At 35.0% G+C, this 14914-nt stretch overlaps 1 protein-coding gene across 4 annotated transcripts; it reads left to right on the top strand.

Moving 5' to 3' along the window:
* The first annotated feature begins 404 nt into the window (after positions 1-404).
* LOC105338981 (uncharacterized) lies at positions 405-13006 on the top strand. Of its 4 annotated transcripts, none has more exons than XM_066071243.1 (16): positions 405-626; positions 1049-1232; positions 1842-2000; positions 2109-2196; positions 2323-2440; positions 3636-3759; positions 4212-4358; positions 4954-5151; positions 6393-6518; positions 7317-7511; positions 8952-9113; positions 9803-10014; positions 10737-10863; positions 11181-11339; positions 11545-11730; positions 11876-13006. In XM_066071243.1, exons 2-16 carry the CDS (start codon positions 1058-1060, stop codon positions 12172-12174), a joined length of 2475 nt encoding a protein of 824 aa, XP_065927315.1. In that variant the 5' UTR covers positions 405-626; positions 1049-1057; the 3' UTR covers positions 12175-13006. The 4 variants fall into 4 exon arrangements, with proteins under 4 accessions (XP_065927315.1, XP_065927313.1, XP_065927314.1 ...); XM_066071241.1 differs by having other exon boundaries at positions 405-638; XM_066071242.1 differs by lacking the exon at positions 405-626 and adding an exon at positions 684-706.
* Positions 13007-14914: the final 1908 nt, after the last annotated feature.

The following is a 14914-nucleotide window of genomic DNA, read 5'->3' as shown; positions in this document are numbered from 1 at the left end:
AAACATAGACCGGTGAAACAGAGAGGAACCTCAATACACCACGCAAACAACTTTTACCAATATTGAGAAATTGTATCTCATGAAAAACAGAGGACTTCAATTAGCAATAATTTTGATTTTAAAAGATGCAGCACCTCCAAAAATCGACCAGCACTGCTACTATTTATCAGCTGTTTATACAATGATATATACTCCGTACATATCGTTAGGCTAGCCTAAAATAATATTTTGAGAATCTGAAAGTTTATTCTATTTTCACAAAAAATAAGTCAATTAATGATTTATTTTTATATTATTATTATTTAATGCATTTGTGAACTTTTAACAGTGTTTAAACTTACCAACAAACCAAGTCTTGTGAACCGGATAAAAACTATCTGCACACTTGGTTCTAAATTTAGAAAAGTGTTTACTTCCGCATGCGAGGGAAAGATAGCAACGAACAAACTAATCCTAGAGTTTAATATTTGTGTAAAAGATAAGCGAGAAAATGACTACTAGATATAAACATCAACTAGATCTGTTGTGAAATGTATCTCGCGGTTGTCTGTTAACCGAGCCCTGTGAACATCGGTGCGTGGTGAGCCGAGGCAGTGAGTCCCTATCATGGAGGTGTCTATACTGGAGTAAGTCAACAGGTGAGACCACCTTAACTTGTTTATCCATTCACCCCGAACCTATCCGAGTGTCAGTGAAATCCGACAGTGTAAAAAGATCCTGAAGTAATATTACCGTCACAGTGTGACAATCTTGAAATCAGAAGCCAACGTCATGAGTTGTTTTTTTTTACCAATTAAATTACCTACATGTAAGCATGTTAAATTAAATAGCCAGGGCAGCTAAAGACAGTTATATGTGATATGAAAAATATTGGACATTTATGAATCAACACCAAAGTGTTGATTTTAACTAGATTTGAGCCATATTTCTACTAATTCTATAATTCTTCTGGTTGGTGGAAAACCTATAGTTAATTGTGATTTCCTGAAATTTGATCTTTTCACGTACATCTAATGATCATACAAATTTGCGTCTGTTGATTTAACAGGTGGTGACGATGCCTGGACAGTTCCGCAGCGCGGGGGACATCCTGTTCACGGACCACCCCCCTATGCCGGGCCTGATCTCGGATGTCCAGCTGAAGCAGTTCTCCGAGACCAGTAACTTTCTCCAGTGTCTGGTTCCCCTCACCCCCGACAAACCGTTCTTCTTTGCTCAGATTCGAGCTCTGTGTATGTGTTTAATCTTGATTTTTATTTTTTATCCAAATAATTGAATTGAAATGTTTTGGTTACCAAGATCTGGCAAAATTTGGCTAACCTTTGAACCTTGAATGCTAGCTTAAACTCAAATATCCAAGCACCAGTGGTCCATCTTCACAACGTCAAGGTTTTGTGATTACGGAACTCCACACAATGGAGTTCCGTAATCACAAAACCTTGACGTTGTGAAGATGCAGTGGTCTGGAACTTTTAAGATCAGTGATTTTTGCATATCTTATTTTATTGTTCATTAACAGCTACCATTAGTGATTTATTATGGCGTACTTTAGGTTTTATTATAATCAGTCATTTTTTGCATACTTTTGGCATTTTTATGATTAGTGATTTTTGTGTACTTTTATGTTACCATGATCAGTGATTTTTGATCTCCTTTTTGGATTTCATCTTTATTAGTGATTTGGGGATTGAAGATACTTTTTAATTTTTTTTTTACAACTTTAAGGATTTCGACAAAAGATTGGATTTATTGTGATATTGTGATATTGTGATAAAAAAAATTTGGCATACTTTTAAAACTTTTACACTGTTAGTGATTTTGGCGTAATTTTTTTTCAACAGCTGATAACAGTGAGATCACCATCGGAATCGCTGGACCAGACATCGCTGAGGATGGACGACCGGGCCGGTGGATTAACACGGTGGGATACAGCAGTGATGGCGTCTGTCGGACATCACACAATGATGCAGCTAACTCCCATGGAGCCAAGTATAGCATAGGTATCGGGAACTCTGTTAAATTTTAAAAAAGATGAGATAAAATGACGTTTGAATTTACACAAAAGATGCATTGTATAATTTATAATTTGCTTATTTGTTTTTTTTAAGGTGACATGTTTGGGGTTTTTGTTAACCATTTTGGAAAGTCGATGTCAACTGTCATTTTTGTAAAAAACGGACTTCCTGTTGCCACAAGGTAAGATTTCTTGATGAATCAAGATCTTTAATATCTATGATTCATTAAAGTCTTGGTTTTAAAACATATTTTCTTATGAAGACATTCTGTCTGATGTCTCTCTAAGAACTGATGTGCCTGTTGTAGATATCACTTTGAACCGGACCACAAGAAGTTTTTGCCGACGATAAGTCTACAGGGTGGCCCTATAGACCTAGGGATCATGTGGCCCCAGTCAGTCATAATGAAACCTCAATTCTCTGATGTAAGTAGGATGAATATATTATAACCAAAGAAGAAGGTGTATACTGTAGCTACCTTATTTTACGCGAGTACTTAATTCAGCTATTCAGCTGTTTCCCATCAAATCGCGAGAACATAAATGCCAAATGCCAAATTTTTATCATAGTTTTAAGTAGTTTACATATGTCCAGAAAAATAAAAACGAGATTTTAAAATTCGCGACATGAGCTTCTCTACACGGATATCAATTCCTCGTGTTTTAATAGGAATCAACAGTAAATACTGTGTTTTTATCATTATTGGAAGTAATGAACAAGTTTAAGTGAAGGAAAGTCAGTTTAGAGGGTACATATTAAATTTGACAGTATTTGTATCAGTAATATATTTTGTTACACACTTTACTATGACAGTCATGCCTTTGATTATAAGCAGATGGATTGTCTCAACAAAAAGTTCTACAAAAATTAGAGTTAAACAAACTTTTTATGAGACAGACAGACAGAGAGACACAATAATGCCCATAATGAATATAATATCTGAGCTTTTAATATTAATTGTTTTCTAGAGTGGAGAATTAGTTGGAGTGGAATCATGTAACTACCTTTTGTTAAAATGTGACATGTGTCATGTACACTACTTGTCATAATACTTGATAATGAAGGATGAGAAAGTTGTTTATGATTAGGATTAAAATGAATGAGGATTTTGTTGATGAAGATAATCATATGTGTAATGATATGATATTGTAATTAATACAGAGGTTGTCGATGGCAGTTATATAGGAATGTAAAACTGATGAATCAGATCATAATTATAAGGATGATGTTGATGATAATTATGGATGATGAATTGATGATGAAGATAATAATACTATGAATGATAATGTTATAGTTGATGATTATCATCTTAGATGATCATCATCATCATAATGAAAAAGGTTTATTTTAAACTTGGAGAAGTCTGTACCAATTCCACTTTTCCAACACCAGTTTTTCCACAGGTGATATAATCTAGTTGCAGGTGTGTAACTCCCCGTCATAAAAAAAATTTGGATCGCCAGATCTTCTATTCAAATTTTTCAGATAGAGAGTTTAGTAACAGACCTACAGCCAGAGAAATCTAGGTGATAGGTCTTAATGACAAGAAGTATTTCAATAGATTATTTGCGATAAATATGACAAAGTAAATAGAGATGAAATAAGTTTCATTACTTACAGAAAAACATGATACACTGGATGGCTGACAAGGATGTGAGATTCAATATGGCTGACAAAATGTTTCTGTTAGATTCTGAGGCAGAGAATATGGGAATAATACAGAGCCCAACTTCACTCAGTAAAGGTGATCAACACTATATGTATATACATGACCAATGAATTCTAACCTGCTCTAGATAGAGTTGCTATAGTCAATAGCTACATACACCATGCATAATGTAAAGAAGTCATATGTATCATGTGTATTTTAGAGAAGTGATTCTATAATTATGTTTGTTTGATATTAAGGTTAAGACATGACCAAAACAGATTTGCTCAAAGACATAACTACCAAATTTGATAGCTTTGATGAAAAACATCTACTGTTATTAAATATCAATAAAAATCTTAATTTATATAATTTTGGAAAAAAATTAGAGTTATCCAACCTAATGCATTTTACTCTATACCACTGATGAATGTTTGACAGAGAGGTACAGGGTGCAGACCTACATTTATACACTGTGTCTCAATGGTCACACATTTTCCATTTTTTTCACAGTTTAGTGACCAAATGTTTTCTCCATATATTCACAGAGTTTGAGCACTACGAGGTGATTGTTCAGAGTGTGTCAGAGTTACAGGAGGGACCAGCCGTTGGCATAGCAACCTGTAGTCTGCTGAAACCAACACCCACATGTAAAACAACTGTAGATTTCTTCCGACTATCTGCTGATGGTGAAAGTGAGTTTAAACTGAATGTTTAGTATAATATTTTGTATGATATCTCTGTATAATCTCTGGTGTGATATCTTTATGTGATATTTGTATGATATCTGATATCTCTGTGATATCTGAATGTTTTCTGTAAAATATTTTGTGTTATATTTTGTTTGATATATCTCTGTTAATTAAAGACAAGGTGTAAAAAATAGCTCAGAAAATTTACAAGCGAGTCAAAACGGATGAAAAAGACATGCATTGATTCATATACTGCGTAGTCAGTTAAATTCGTGAGGGCCAATTCTCTCAGATTGTTGGTTTTTTGATTATTTGTTAAGGTTAGGGTTGATTTTGTGGATGCATCAGTTGTCAGTTCATCCAGTAACAAACTATTCTTAAATTTGTTTTCATTGAGGACGTAAATTTGTTGGGAAGGGCTACCCACGAATACCATGAAAACTGAGCCACCTCAAATTCTAATGGTTCCTCAGTACATGTGCTGGAAAGAGATAATAGATTTTCATTTCATCAGGCAGCTGGAATGATCCCTGATTAAAAGTAGATAACATAGCAGACACTAAAAGTGGCTTTCCTTAAATTCTGATTCTTTTTGTAGATATTAAGATTTCTGTGGGACAAAGGATGGGAATTGGGATCCACTATCCCAAGGAAGTGCGGGAAAATCCCAGTCAGAGTGACAAATCCCAGCAGCTGGTGCTTGTGTTTGTTACCATAGATACGAAGATTGTACACGCCTGTATCATCATGCAGCCAGAGGGCGGGTTCTTTCCGCTGGTCATCCTGACCAAGAACGGTGAGTAAGGGACAATGTCATGAAGTACTTGGGTCTGAAAAGTAAAAAAGATCCAACAGTATATCTACCACTGAAAGTCAACTTCAGTATCATCACACAAGGAATATTGACACTCAGTGAATTAAATTCCTGACATTCATGTATAATTTCATTGAGTATACTGTACCTCTAAAATTTCTTAAACACAATCTGAAAAAAAAGAAACAGAAAAATTCTTTTTTTAAGCCTTTTTAGTTCACCTGAGCTGAAAGCGCTTGTGAGATATTCTAATCAAAATTAGTCCGTTGTCCATCTTTATTGTTGTTGTCATTATCATCATCATCGTCTTAAACTGTTTAATTTTTAGACTTCCTCTCCAGAACCACTAGACCAATTTCAACTAAACTTGGCACAAAACATTCTTGATTAGATGAAAGGGCTTCAAGTTTGTTTGAAAAAAAGAGCCCTTTCAAAGGGAGATTATTAAGAAATATTGAAAATATGTTGGTATCTTAAAAAAAATTTCTTTGCAAAATCAGTAAGGAAAGCTGAAACTTGCGTGGAAGCAGCCTCAGGTTGTGTAGATTCAAGTTTGTTCAAATCATAAACCTCAGGGGTAGAATGGGGCCACAATGGGGTTCAGATTTTTACATAGCATTATGTAGAGAAAAATCGTTAAACAATTTCTTCCCAAAATCCAATCAGCAAAAAAACCTGAAACTTGTGTTGAAGCATCCTCAGGTAGTGCAGATTCAAATTCGTTCAAATCATGATCCATGGGGGTAGGGTGGGACCACAATTTGTTTTTGTTGTTGTTTTTTTGGGGGGGGAGGGGGGGGGGGGTCAAACATTAAAATATACATGTATAGGGAATATGTTTAAAAATTGTCTTCAAAAGTACTACAATGCTACTAATTGTGAGATTATTATATTACTATACAAGAATCCCCAGATAGTGTAGATTCAAAATTGTTCAATTTTCTGAAGAAATACAAAACTACCTTTAGTGATGTCTCTATTTTAGCATTTTCATATCTTCATATTCTCATATCAAGGTTACAGTGACGTTTTTGTTTTTATAAGTTTTTATAGATAGTTAATTTTCCAATTTTGTTACATATAGGTTCATGTGTAAAAATTTCAAGAGAGATACAAGTACTGTTGTTTAGGTGAGCAATGTGGCTCATGGGCCTCTTGTTTTGCTTACTTGCACAGCTTTTGGTGTGTTTAGTTCAATTTACAATTAGGGATTAATTTTACAGGCTACAAAGTAACTCTTGACGTGACAACTAATCGTAAAATTGAGACGCATGAAAATCTGGATGAGGTTTTTGAGAATTATTTGGAAGAGGCCAACCGTCTTATGTTGAATGATTCTCTTCAGAGGCGTAAGTAAACTGTATCATGCTGAATGATGCTCTACAGAGGTGGACAGAGATGCTAGTGAAACAAACTGTATCTTGGTGAAATATTTAGTACCACATATCTGGTACCATTGTTTCATTGTATACCAAATTGAATGTTTAAAGGTGGAATAACAGTTCATCACAAAATGCCTGACCGCTGATCAAAACAGCATTTCGTTTTTTTAAAGGATTTTATCGAAGGCAATATGTAACTCCCTCCATAGCAGAGTGGATGAAGTGTTGGGCTTGTGTTTCGTACATCCCAAGTTCGAAATCCCTAGAGATTTTGTTGTTACTGGCTGAATTGAATTTTTTAGATATTTATTTTTTATGCCCAAACTGCTAATTGTTCGCTTATTTATGCATACTTCATTTGTCATTATATCTCTCATAATGAAATAATTTACTGTTAATTTGAAAGACTTTTTCCAGGTGTGTTATTTCACCTTAATTAGAGAAATTATATAATGTGTTACTGATTAATTCCTGTGGAAAATAAGTACATGTACATGTAATAAACTAGATTTTTGTAAAATATATCCATCTGTTATTGCAAAATTGAAGTTTCGAAAAAGATGCAAAAATAAATACAATCTGCTCAGGTTGTATTGAATTTTTTAAACTATCTCTTTATAGCTAGAAAAAGAGTAGGCAAAAGACTGTGGATAAATGATTAAGCACAAGCATTGAAAATAATGTCAATGTTCAAGCCTTGTGAAATTTTTGACTGTTAATTTTACTAGCCTAATTTAAAGTTTCTACTTCCCTCTAAATCTACAGAGCTGAAACTAGAAATGATGAGGAAATCGGAAGATTTGACGGTCGAATTACATGAGCAGCTCCCCCTGGTGGACTTCAGTAAGCAGTACTGTCGAGTGAGAGTGTCCAAGGAAGCTATGGGGATCCACGTCATCCAGTTCAGCCTACCGCTGACTGAATCCAGACCATACTACTGTATAGAGATACGTAAACTCAGTAAGTCTACCTCTGACTGAATCCAGACATTACTACTGTATAGAGATACGTAAACTCAGTAAGTCTACCCCTGACTGAATCCAGACCTTACTACTGTTTAGAGATACGTAAACTCAGTAAGCCTACCCCTGACTGAATCCAGACCATACTACTGTATAGAGATACGTAAACTCAGTAAGCCTACCGCTGACTGAATCCAGACCATACTACTGTATAGAGATACGTAAACTCAGTAAGTCTACCCCTGACTGAATCCAGACCTTACTACTGTATAGAGATTCGTAAACTCAGTAAGTCTACCGCTGACTGAATCCAGACCATACTACTGTATAGAGATACGTAAACTCAGTAAGTCTACCCCTGACTGAATCCAGACCTTACTACTGTATAGAGATACGTAAACTCAGTAAGTCTACCGCTGACTGAATCCAGACCATACTACTGTATAGAGATACGTAAACTCAGTAAGTCTACCTCTGACTGAATCAAGACCATATTACTGCATAGAGATACGTAAACTCAGTAAGTCTACCTCTGACTGAAGCCAGACCATACTACTGTATAGAGATACGTAAACTCAATAAGTCTACTCCTGACTGAATCCAGACCATACTACTGTATAGAGATACGTAAACTCAGTAAGCCTACCCCTGACTGAATCCAGACCATACTACTGTATAGAGATACGTAAACTCAGTAAGTCTACCCCTGACTGAATCCAGACCATACTACTGTATAGAGATACATAAACTCAGTAAGTCTACCCCTGACTGAATCCAGACCATACTACTGTATAGAGATACATAAACTCAGTAAGTCTACCCCTGACTGAATCCAGACCATACTACTGTATAGAGATACGTAAACTCAGTAAGTCTACTCCTGACTGAATCCAGACCATACTACTGTATAGAGATACGTAAACTCAGTAAGTCTACTCCTGACTGAATCCAGACCATACTACTGTATAGAGATACGTAAACTCAGTAAGTCTACCCCTGACTGAATCCAGACCAGACTACTGTATAGAGATACGTAAACTCAGTAAGTCTACTCCTGACTGAATCCAGACCATACTACTGTATAGAGATGCGTAAACTCAGTAAGTCTACTCCTGACTGAATCCAGACCATACTACTGTATAAAGATACTAAACTCAGTAAGTCTACCCCAGACTCAAACACGGCCATACTACTGTATAGAGATACATAAACTCAGTAAGTCGTCATTTAATTTTGTGACGAGCACAATTTTTTGAGGACTTTACCATATGTTTATTTGAATTTGAATTGTGACAGAAAATCATTTTTTGTTAGATAAATTCATGTAATATTAACACAGAATATTACTAAGTCAATGCATATGAAAATTGTTGCCTACTTCAAATGAATTCACAGTACTAAGTGTCGATAAGTTTAATGCAAGAACTATTTTTTACAGGTGAGGACTCGGTGCTAACACTTGGTCTCGCTCACTCCAGATTTCCACTTAACAAACATCCGGGAAAACTCCCAGAATCCACTGGATACAACTCAAGGGACGGCAAAATGTACTACAACAAACTACATGAGGGCTTCACTCCAGGGGAGAGATTTGGAGAGGGTGAGTGTTTCCTTGGGTACATATAGTCAGGGGAATATGAAATGTGGTAGAATATAACCACTTTGTGACCGGTTAAATATAACCACTTTTTACCGGTAAAATACAACCACTTTGTGATTGGTAAAATACAACCACTTTGTGATTGGTAAAATACAACCACTTTGTGATTGGTAAAATACAACCTCTTTGTGATTGGTAAAATATAACCACTTTGTGACTGGTAAAATATAACCACTTTGTGACTGGTAAAATAAAACCAGTTTGTAAGTGGTAGAACTCACACACCACTTTATCATATCATACACCCAATAGTGATTCATTTTGAACAGGGGAATCACTCAATAGAACATAACCAGTTTGTTAGAAATGAGTTGGATTAGTTTCTGGCCAGACCAGACTCAAGTTGTTTTTGGAGGAAGCAATTGTTTTATCCACTAAACTTAAAGAACTATTAGTATCCTGTAATCCAAAAAATTACAAGGCATTGAGTTAATTAGGCACTGAGTTAATCTGGAAAGAACTACAATAAAAGTTATGCTTGGAAATAGAAAGTGTTTTTGAATCATAACCCTGGATTTATATTGCTCACTCTTATTTTCACAAAATTTTTTGAAGAAGAAATCCATTGTAAGATGCTTTGCAGCAAAGTATCAGGACTTTATTTCTAACTTAGATTATTTTTTTTTCAGGAGACATGGTAGGGGTTGAGATTTCAATGTTTGATAAGAATCACCCAGTGGCTCTCTTCTCCAAGAACTATCGTGCTATAGGCACACGGTACGTCACGATGCCTGACCAGGACCAGATGTTACCGACTGTGGCTGTGTGTGGGAACGGTTATGATGTGGAGATTGACATCTACTGGCAGAACCAATACCTAAAGGGCCCCGCATTCAGTGAAGTAAGCTCCCTCTATTAAGGAACGAATTTATTTTTTACCTACGTAATACTCATAGAACATAGGTAGAAATTAAATTAATTCCTTATGATTAAATATTCTATGACTAAAATAAAAAAAAGGCTTACTTTTTAAAGAATGACGTTCTTATGTGCAAATTTGAATGTAACATCAATCAATTAATTATGTTTTGCATGTACATCTTATTGTGATGTAGGCAAGTTATTTTATATGATGAAAATTAATTTGTTTTACCATTCAGATGAGGCATTACAAACAGAATTAAATTATTCACTAATAGTACAAAAAAAAACAATCAGTGAAATGGGGATATAAGGTTCAAACAAAATGTTTTGTTTCTCACACACCACTGTATCATATCATACACCCAGTAGTGATTCATTTTGAACAGGGGAATCACTCAATAGAGTTATTATTATTCTTAGCAAAATGAAAGTAAGATAAATGTCTGCCACTCCATATATTAAATTTAGTAGTCTGAGAAACAAAAGATTATTTTTTAATCTATTAAAGTCTGTATGACTGTTTATCGAAAGATATGTTCAACTCACAACCAGATTTTTATGAGGTGTCTTTGTTTGGTCTCTTATTGTGTGTGTTTTCAATATCACGGGAGGACACACATTTTTGTGTGAAGACACTTTCTGAAGGATCAGATTTTGTAAGGTTCAGTGATTTGTAATGTTTCACTCAATTTGTTGCAGTGTAAGCCACGTGACTGGTGTTACCCCCAGGAAGTGACGGTGGACAGTGTTAGCCGTGTGTTCAGTGTACCGGAACACGAGGATGTCGTTCTGATTCAGTCACCGCGACCTCTGAACCCAGACAACAGTCAGTATTCTCGTTCTAATATCATAGAAGAGGAATGGGACATATCTAGGTTCTTAATCTACCCTGATTTTATTGTGATTGCTATAAAGTGCAAAAGTTTTACATTTTTGACTCATCTAAGAATGTTTTGTGGCCCAAATTTGTGGAGTTTGAACCTACATTGTACTTTAAATTGCAATTACCAGGATATATTTGAGTGTTTCGTTCTCATTATTGTCTTTCTGTACCATTCCTCTAAGCTTATGACATCATGTTACATAAATATTGTGATGTTTGATAGATGCCTTTTGAAGCAGTATGTATTTTTGTTGTTGTAGATTATGACTTTTTTGAGGTGCAGATCTTGGACGAGTTTGAGGGGTCCGATTCTCCTCCCCCAGGGATTGCCCTGGCCTCTCCCTGTCCCCAGAATCTCTCCCCAGAGGGTTCTTCTAATTTTAGATTGGATTTTGTGCGTTTTTTGGCCATTAATGGAGGTAAATAAAAATTGTTTGTGTTTGACAATAAAATTTTCCATTATTATCCATTCCATTGTTTCTTTTATCAAATCTCAAGTCTCTATCTAATATTTAATCCATTTTCATTTTTTATAACTTTTCACAAGTCTTGTGAATATTGGTTTTTGATAATGGCAGAATGTGTCTAAACAAAATGGACCAAACTTGATCTGATTTGTTTCAGCTGAAACGTCTGTTTCTGTGGGGGACAGGATTGGTTGGGGGGTGATAGTTCCGGTCAGTGAACAGAACAAACAGGAGGATCGCCTCATCATCTGTTACCTGTGTATCAACCTAAAGGTCGCCATGACCCGGGTCATATACCAACCCAGGGGAGGGGTGTACCCGGTCATCATGCTGCCCAGTGGAGGTAAGTCTAGTGAATGTGTAAATAGTGAATCTAATATACATGGCTTGGAATGTAAAATGATTAATCATGATTATAAATTAAGTTATATTTTTATGTATAGTACTGACATGTGAATAAATCTGGATTGTTTGTAATCGTCTTACAGCGAACCGTGCAAAGCTTGGAAATATTGTTCACATAAGGTCACATCCCATAACACCAAGCATAGAGGAAAACCTCCTTAAAGAAGCCAGGGACCTACTGGCCAAAGAGAAGGACTTCAAAGCAGAAGGGAAAGATGCACAGGAAATGGACATCGATAATTCACTGTTTAAGGTGCTTGTTCCAGAAACTGAAGAGACAACGCAAAAAAAGAGGAATTCTTGGAAGGTTGCGGGAAATGTGATCATGGCTGCCAATGGATTTAAGCGGAAAAACAAATCCACCAGTTGTGTGTTGTTATAGCACATGTGTAGGGTGTGTGTGGTACACAGTGTTAGGTTTGTGTCACAGCAATTGCAAAGTGTTATAACAACAGTTTTACATGTGTTGCATACCTTTTGCATGACTTTCTATAACAGTTACATGTGCTGTTGCCCAATACATGTGCAATGCAGCAACATGTAAATACTCTATAAACAGAGCAGCAACATGTTAATACTATATGTAACAGATCAGCATTGCTAATTTAGAACTGAATAACCAAGTGTTAACACATTGAGTATCTCTAAGCCTAAAGGACATGCCTCTGAATTGTATCTCTCCTTGAAATAATTGCAATGTTAACAATGGTTTGTACGCATACATTTATTTTTGCTTATTTTTAAGCAACTTGCAACATTAAGATCATTAATTCATTAATACATTTGACAAGTCATATAATTAATGATTATGTAAATATTCTATTCAACATTCCAATCTTGGGTTATCTATTTGTAATTTTCAAATTTATACTGTGTTCTAAACTCTGTATTTATTTTTGTTGGTAGTTAGATAACAAGTTACTTGTATTACAATGAAAAAAATTTCTTTATTTAGACAACTACAGAATACAAAATTTGCAGTATAAATATGTTTTGCTAATAGAAAGCAGGGTTTATTTTATCCATACCACAGTTGTATAATGGGAGACTGTATTCAATTTTTTTCACATACATTAATTTATACATATTTTGCTAATCATGTAATGTTTACATATTATATATTTTTATTCTGATGATCATAAACCTGTGATATGTTTTTAACATTGATATACTATCATATGCTCAAATCTTTGATAAAACAACCTAATAATATTGTTACATTTTGTATTGTTGATATTTTGTTACTTTTCTGAAATCAGGTCCATGGTAGTACGTCAAATTACCAATGTGACAGGATTTAGAGAAATGACACCTGATATCACACTAAGAACAAGATACGGTATTGGCATTATTTGGCCGCAAAATTTACGATACTTTCAACGTCTTTGTGTTATTGAAGTTGTGCATTGTACTAATTTTGTTATTAGCGAAATCCTACAGGCACTAAAATGACGTCATTTTTCATAATGACGCCACTAATGTGCGCTAAACATGGAATGCTCTTTTAAATGCGTTACAGTATGATGTTTTATGAGTAGTTTTCGTTAAAATTAGACACTTTTACATGCAACAACCACTTTCATAGTTTACGTGCCGGCTCATGATTTCATCATTTATTCATACAATTAAAATGGTGCTGGTTGTCACATTTGAACAATATGATTTTTTTGGAAAATGAATACGAAAAATAATATATTACTGACGTCAACAACGTTTTTATCTATTGTTATCGACGTCAACAACGCTATCGTTGGTGAGTGAGAAGCTTATTAGTAGAATGTATTTAAAATTGATAAGTTACTAATCTGCAAGCCCTAAATATTGTTCCACTGATCATGCATAGAGTACAGCTTACGAACACGAACGGTGAGACACGGTTCAACAACGTGTAACACCCGGTGTGTACATACATGTATATATGTAAAAAAAATGGAGGTTTCAAGAACAATACTATTTTGTTTAATTTAGTTATTTTAAACAAACTTAACTATGTATTAATTAACTAAAGAGAAACTAAAGGGAAAAAATAGAAAACAACAACAAATTACAAGGCAAACAACGCTTATATATATATAAACCTATACGATTGTTCCGGTGGATATCACCGACATATTGAAAGGCTTAATCAAAACACTATTATTTTTTTTTAATCATGTTTAAGTCACATTGTAACTATAATATAAGATCGTATACACAGTAGTCTGATCACTTTAAAGGGGCATGGTCACGATTTTGGTCAAAAATCATTTTTCCGATTTTAATGTTAATAATCCTTCAGTGAGGCATTCTTAATAGGCAACCAAAATTTGAGTGTCATTTGTTGAGTTATAAGCGAGTTATAGAGCCTACAATTCTCTGGCATGTAAACAAAGCTTTTGAAAAAGGGTTTCTATTGGTATATTGAACCTATGTAAACAAAAACAGGGCACAAGCCTTGTTTACATGACACAGATTTGTGAGCTCTGTATCTTGCTTAAAACTGAAAGACTGACTCTCAAATTTCCTTTGATCATTAGATATGCATTTCTAAAGCATTGCACATAATAAAAACAGAAAAATAAACTTTGACCAAAATCATGACCATGCCCCTTTAAATATCGCCTAGAATTATAACGGTAGAACATATATTGTCTCCCGTAATATTTTCTCACGAACTCTATTCAACGAAATCAAATCTAAGGGCTGATGAAAACAATCGTACTTTCTCAAAAAGAATAATATAGTTTTTAGCTCACCTGAGCTGAAAGCTCAAGTGAGCTATTCTGATCACATTTTGTCCGTCGTCCGTCCGTCCGTCCGTCTGTCCGTCCGTCTGTCCGTCTGTCCGTCTGTAAACTTTTTACATTTTGAACTTCTTCTCTAAAACCGCTTATCCAATTTCAACCAAATTTGGCACAAAGCATCCTTATGGGAGGGCAAATATAAATTGCAGAAATAAAAGTCCGATCTGTATTTAAAGCGGAGAAAACCTTGAAACTGTAGAAAAAGGGGGGTGCATTTTTAAAAATCTTCTTCTCAAGAACTACCGAGGCAAATTCAACGTAGTTTAGCATAAATTATCCTTATGGGAAGGAAAATATAAATTGCAAAAATTAAGGGGTAATTTTGTGTCAAATCTGAGT

Source organism: Magallana gigas, chromosome 9, assembly GCF_963853765.1.
Source record: "Magallana gigas chromosome 9, xbMagGiga1.1, whole genome shotgun sequence".
NCBI lineage: Eukaryota > Metazoa > Mollusca > Bivalvia > Ostreida > Ostreidae > Magallana > Magallana gigas.
Note: the sequence above shows the minus strand (reverse complement) of the source record. Positions and strands in the feature narration are given on the sequence as shown.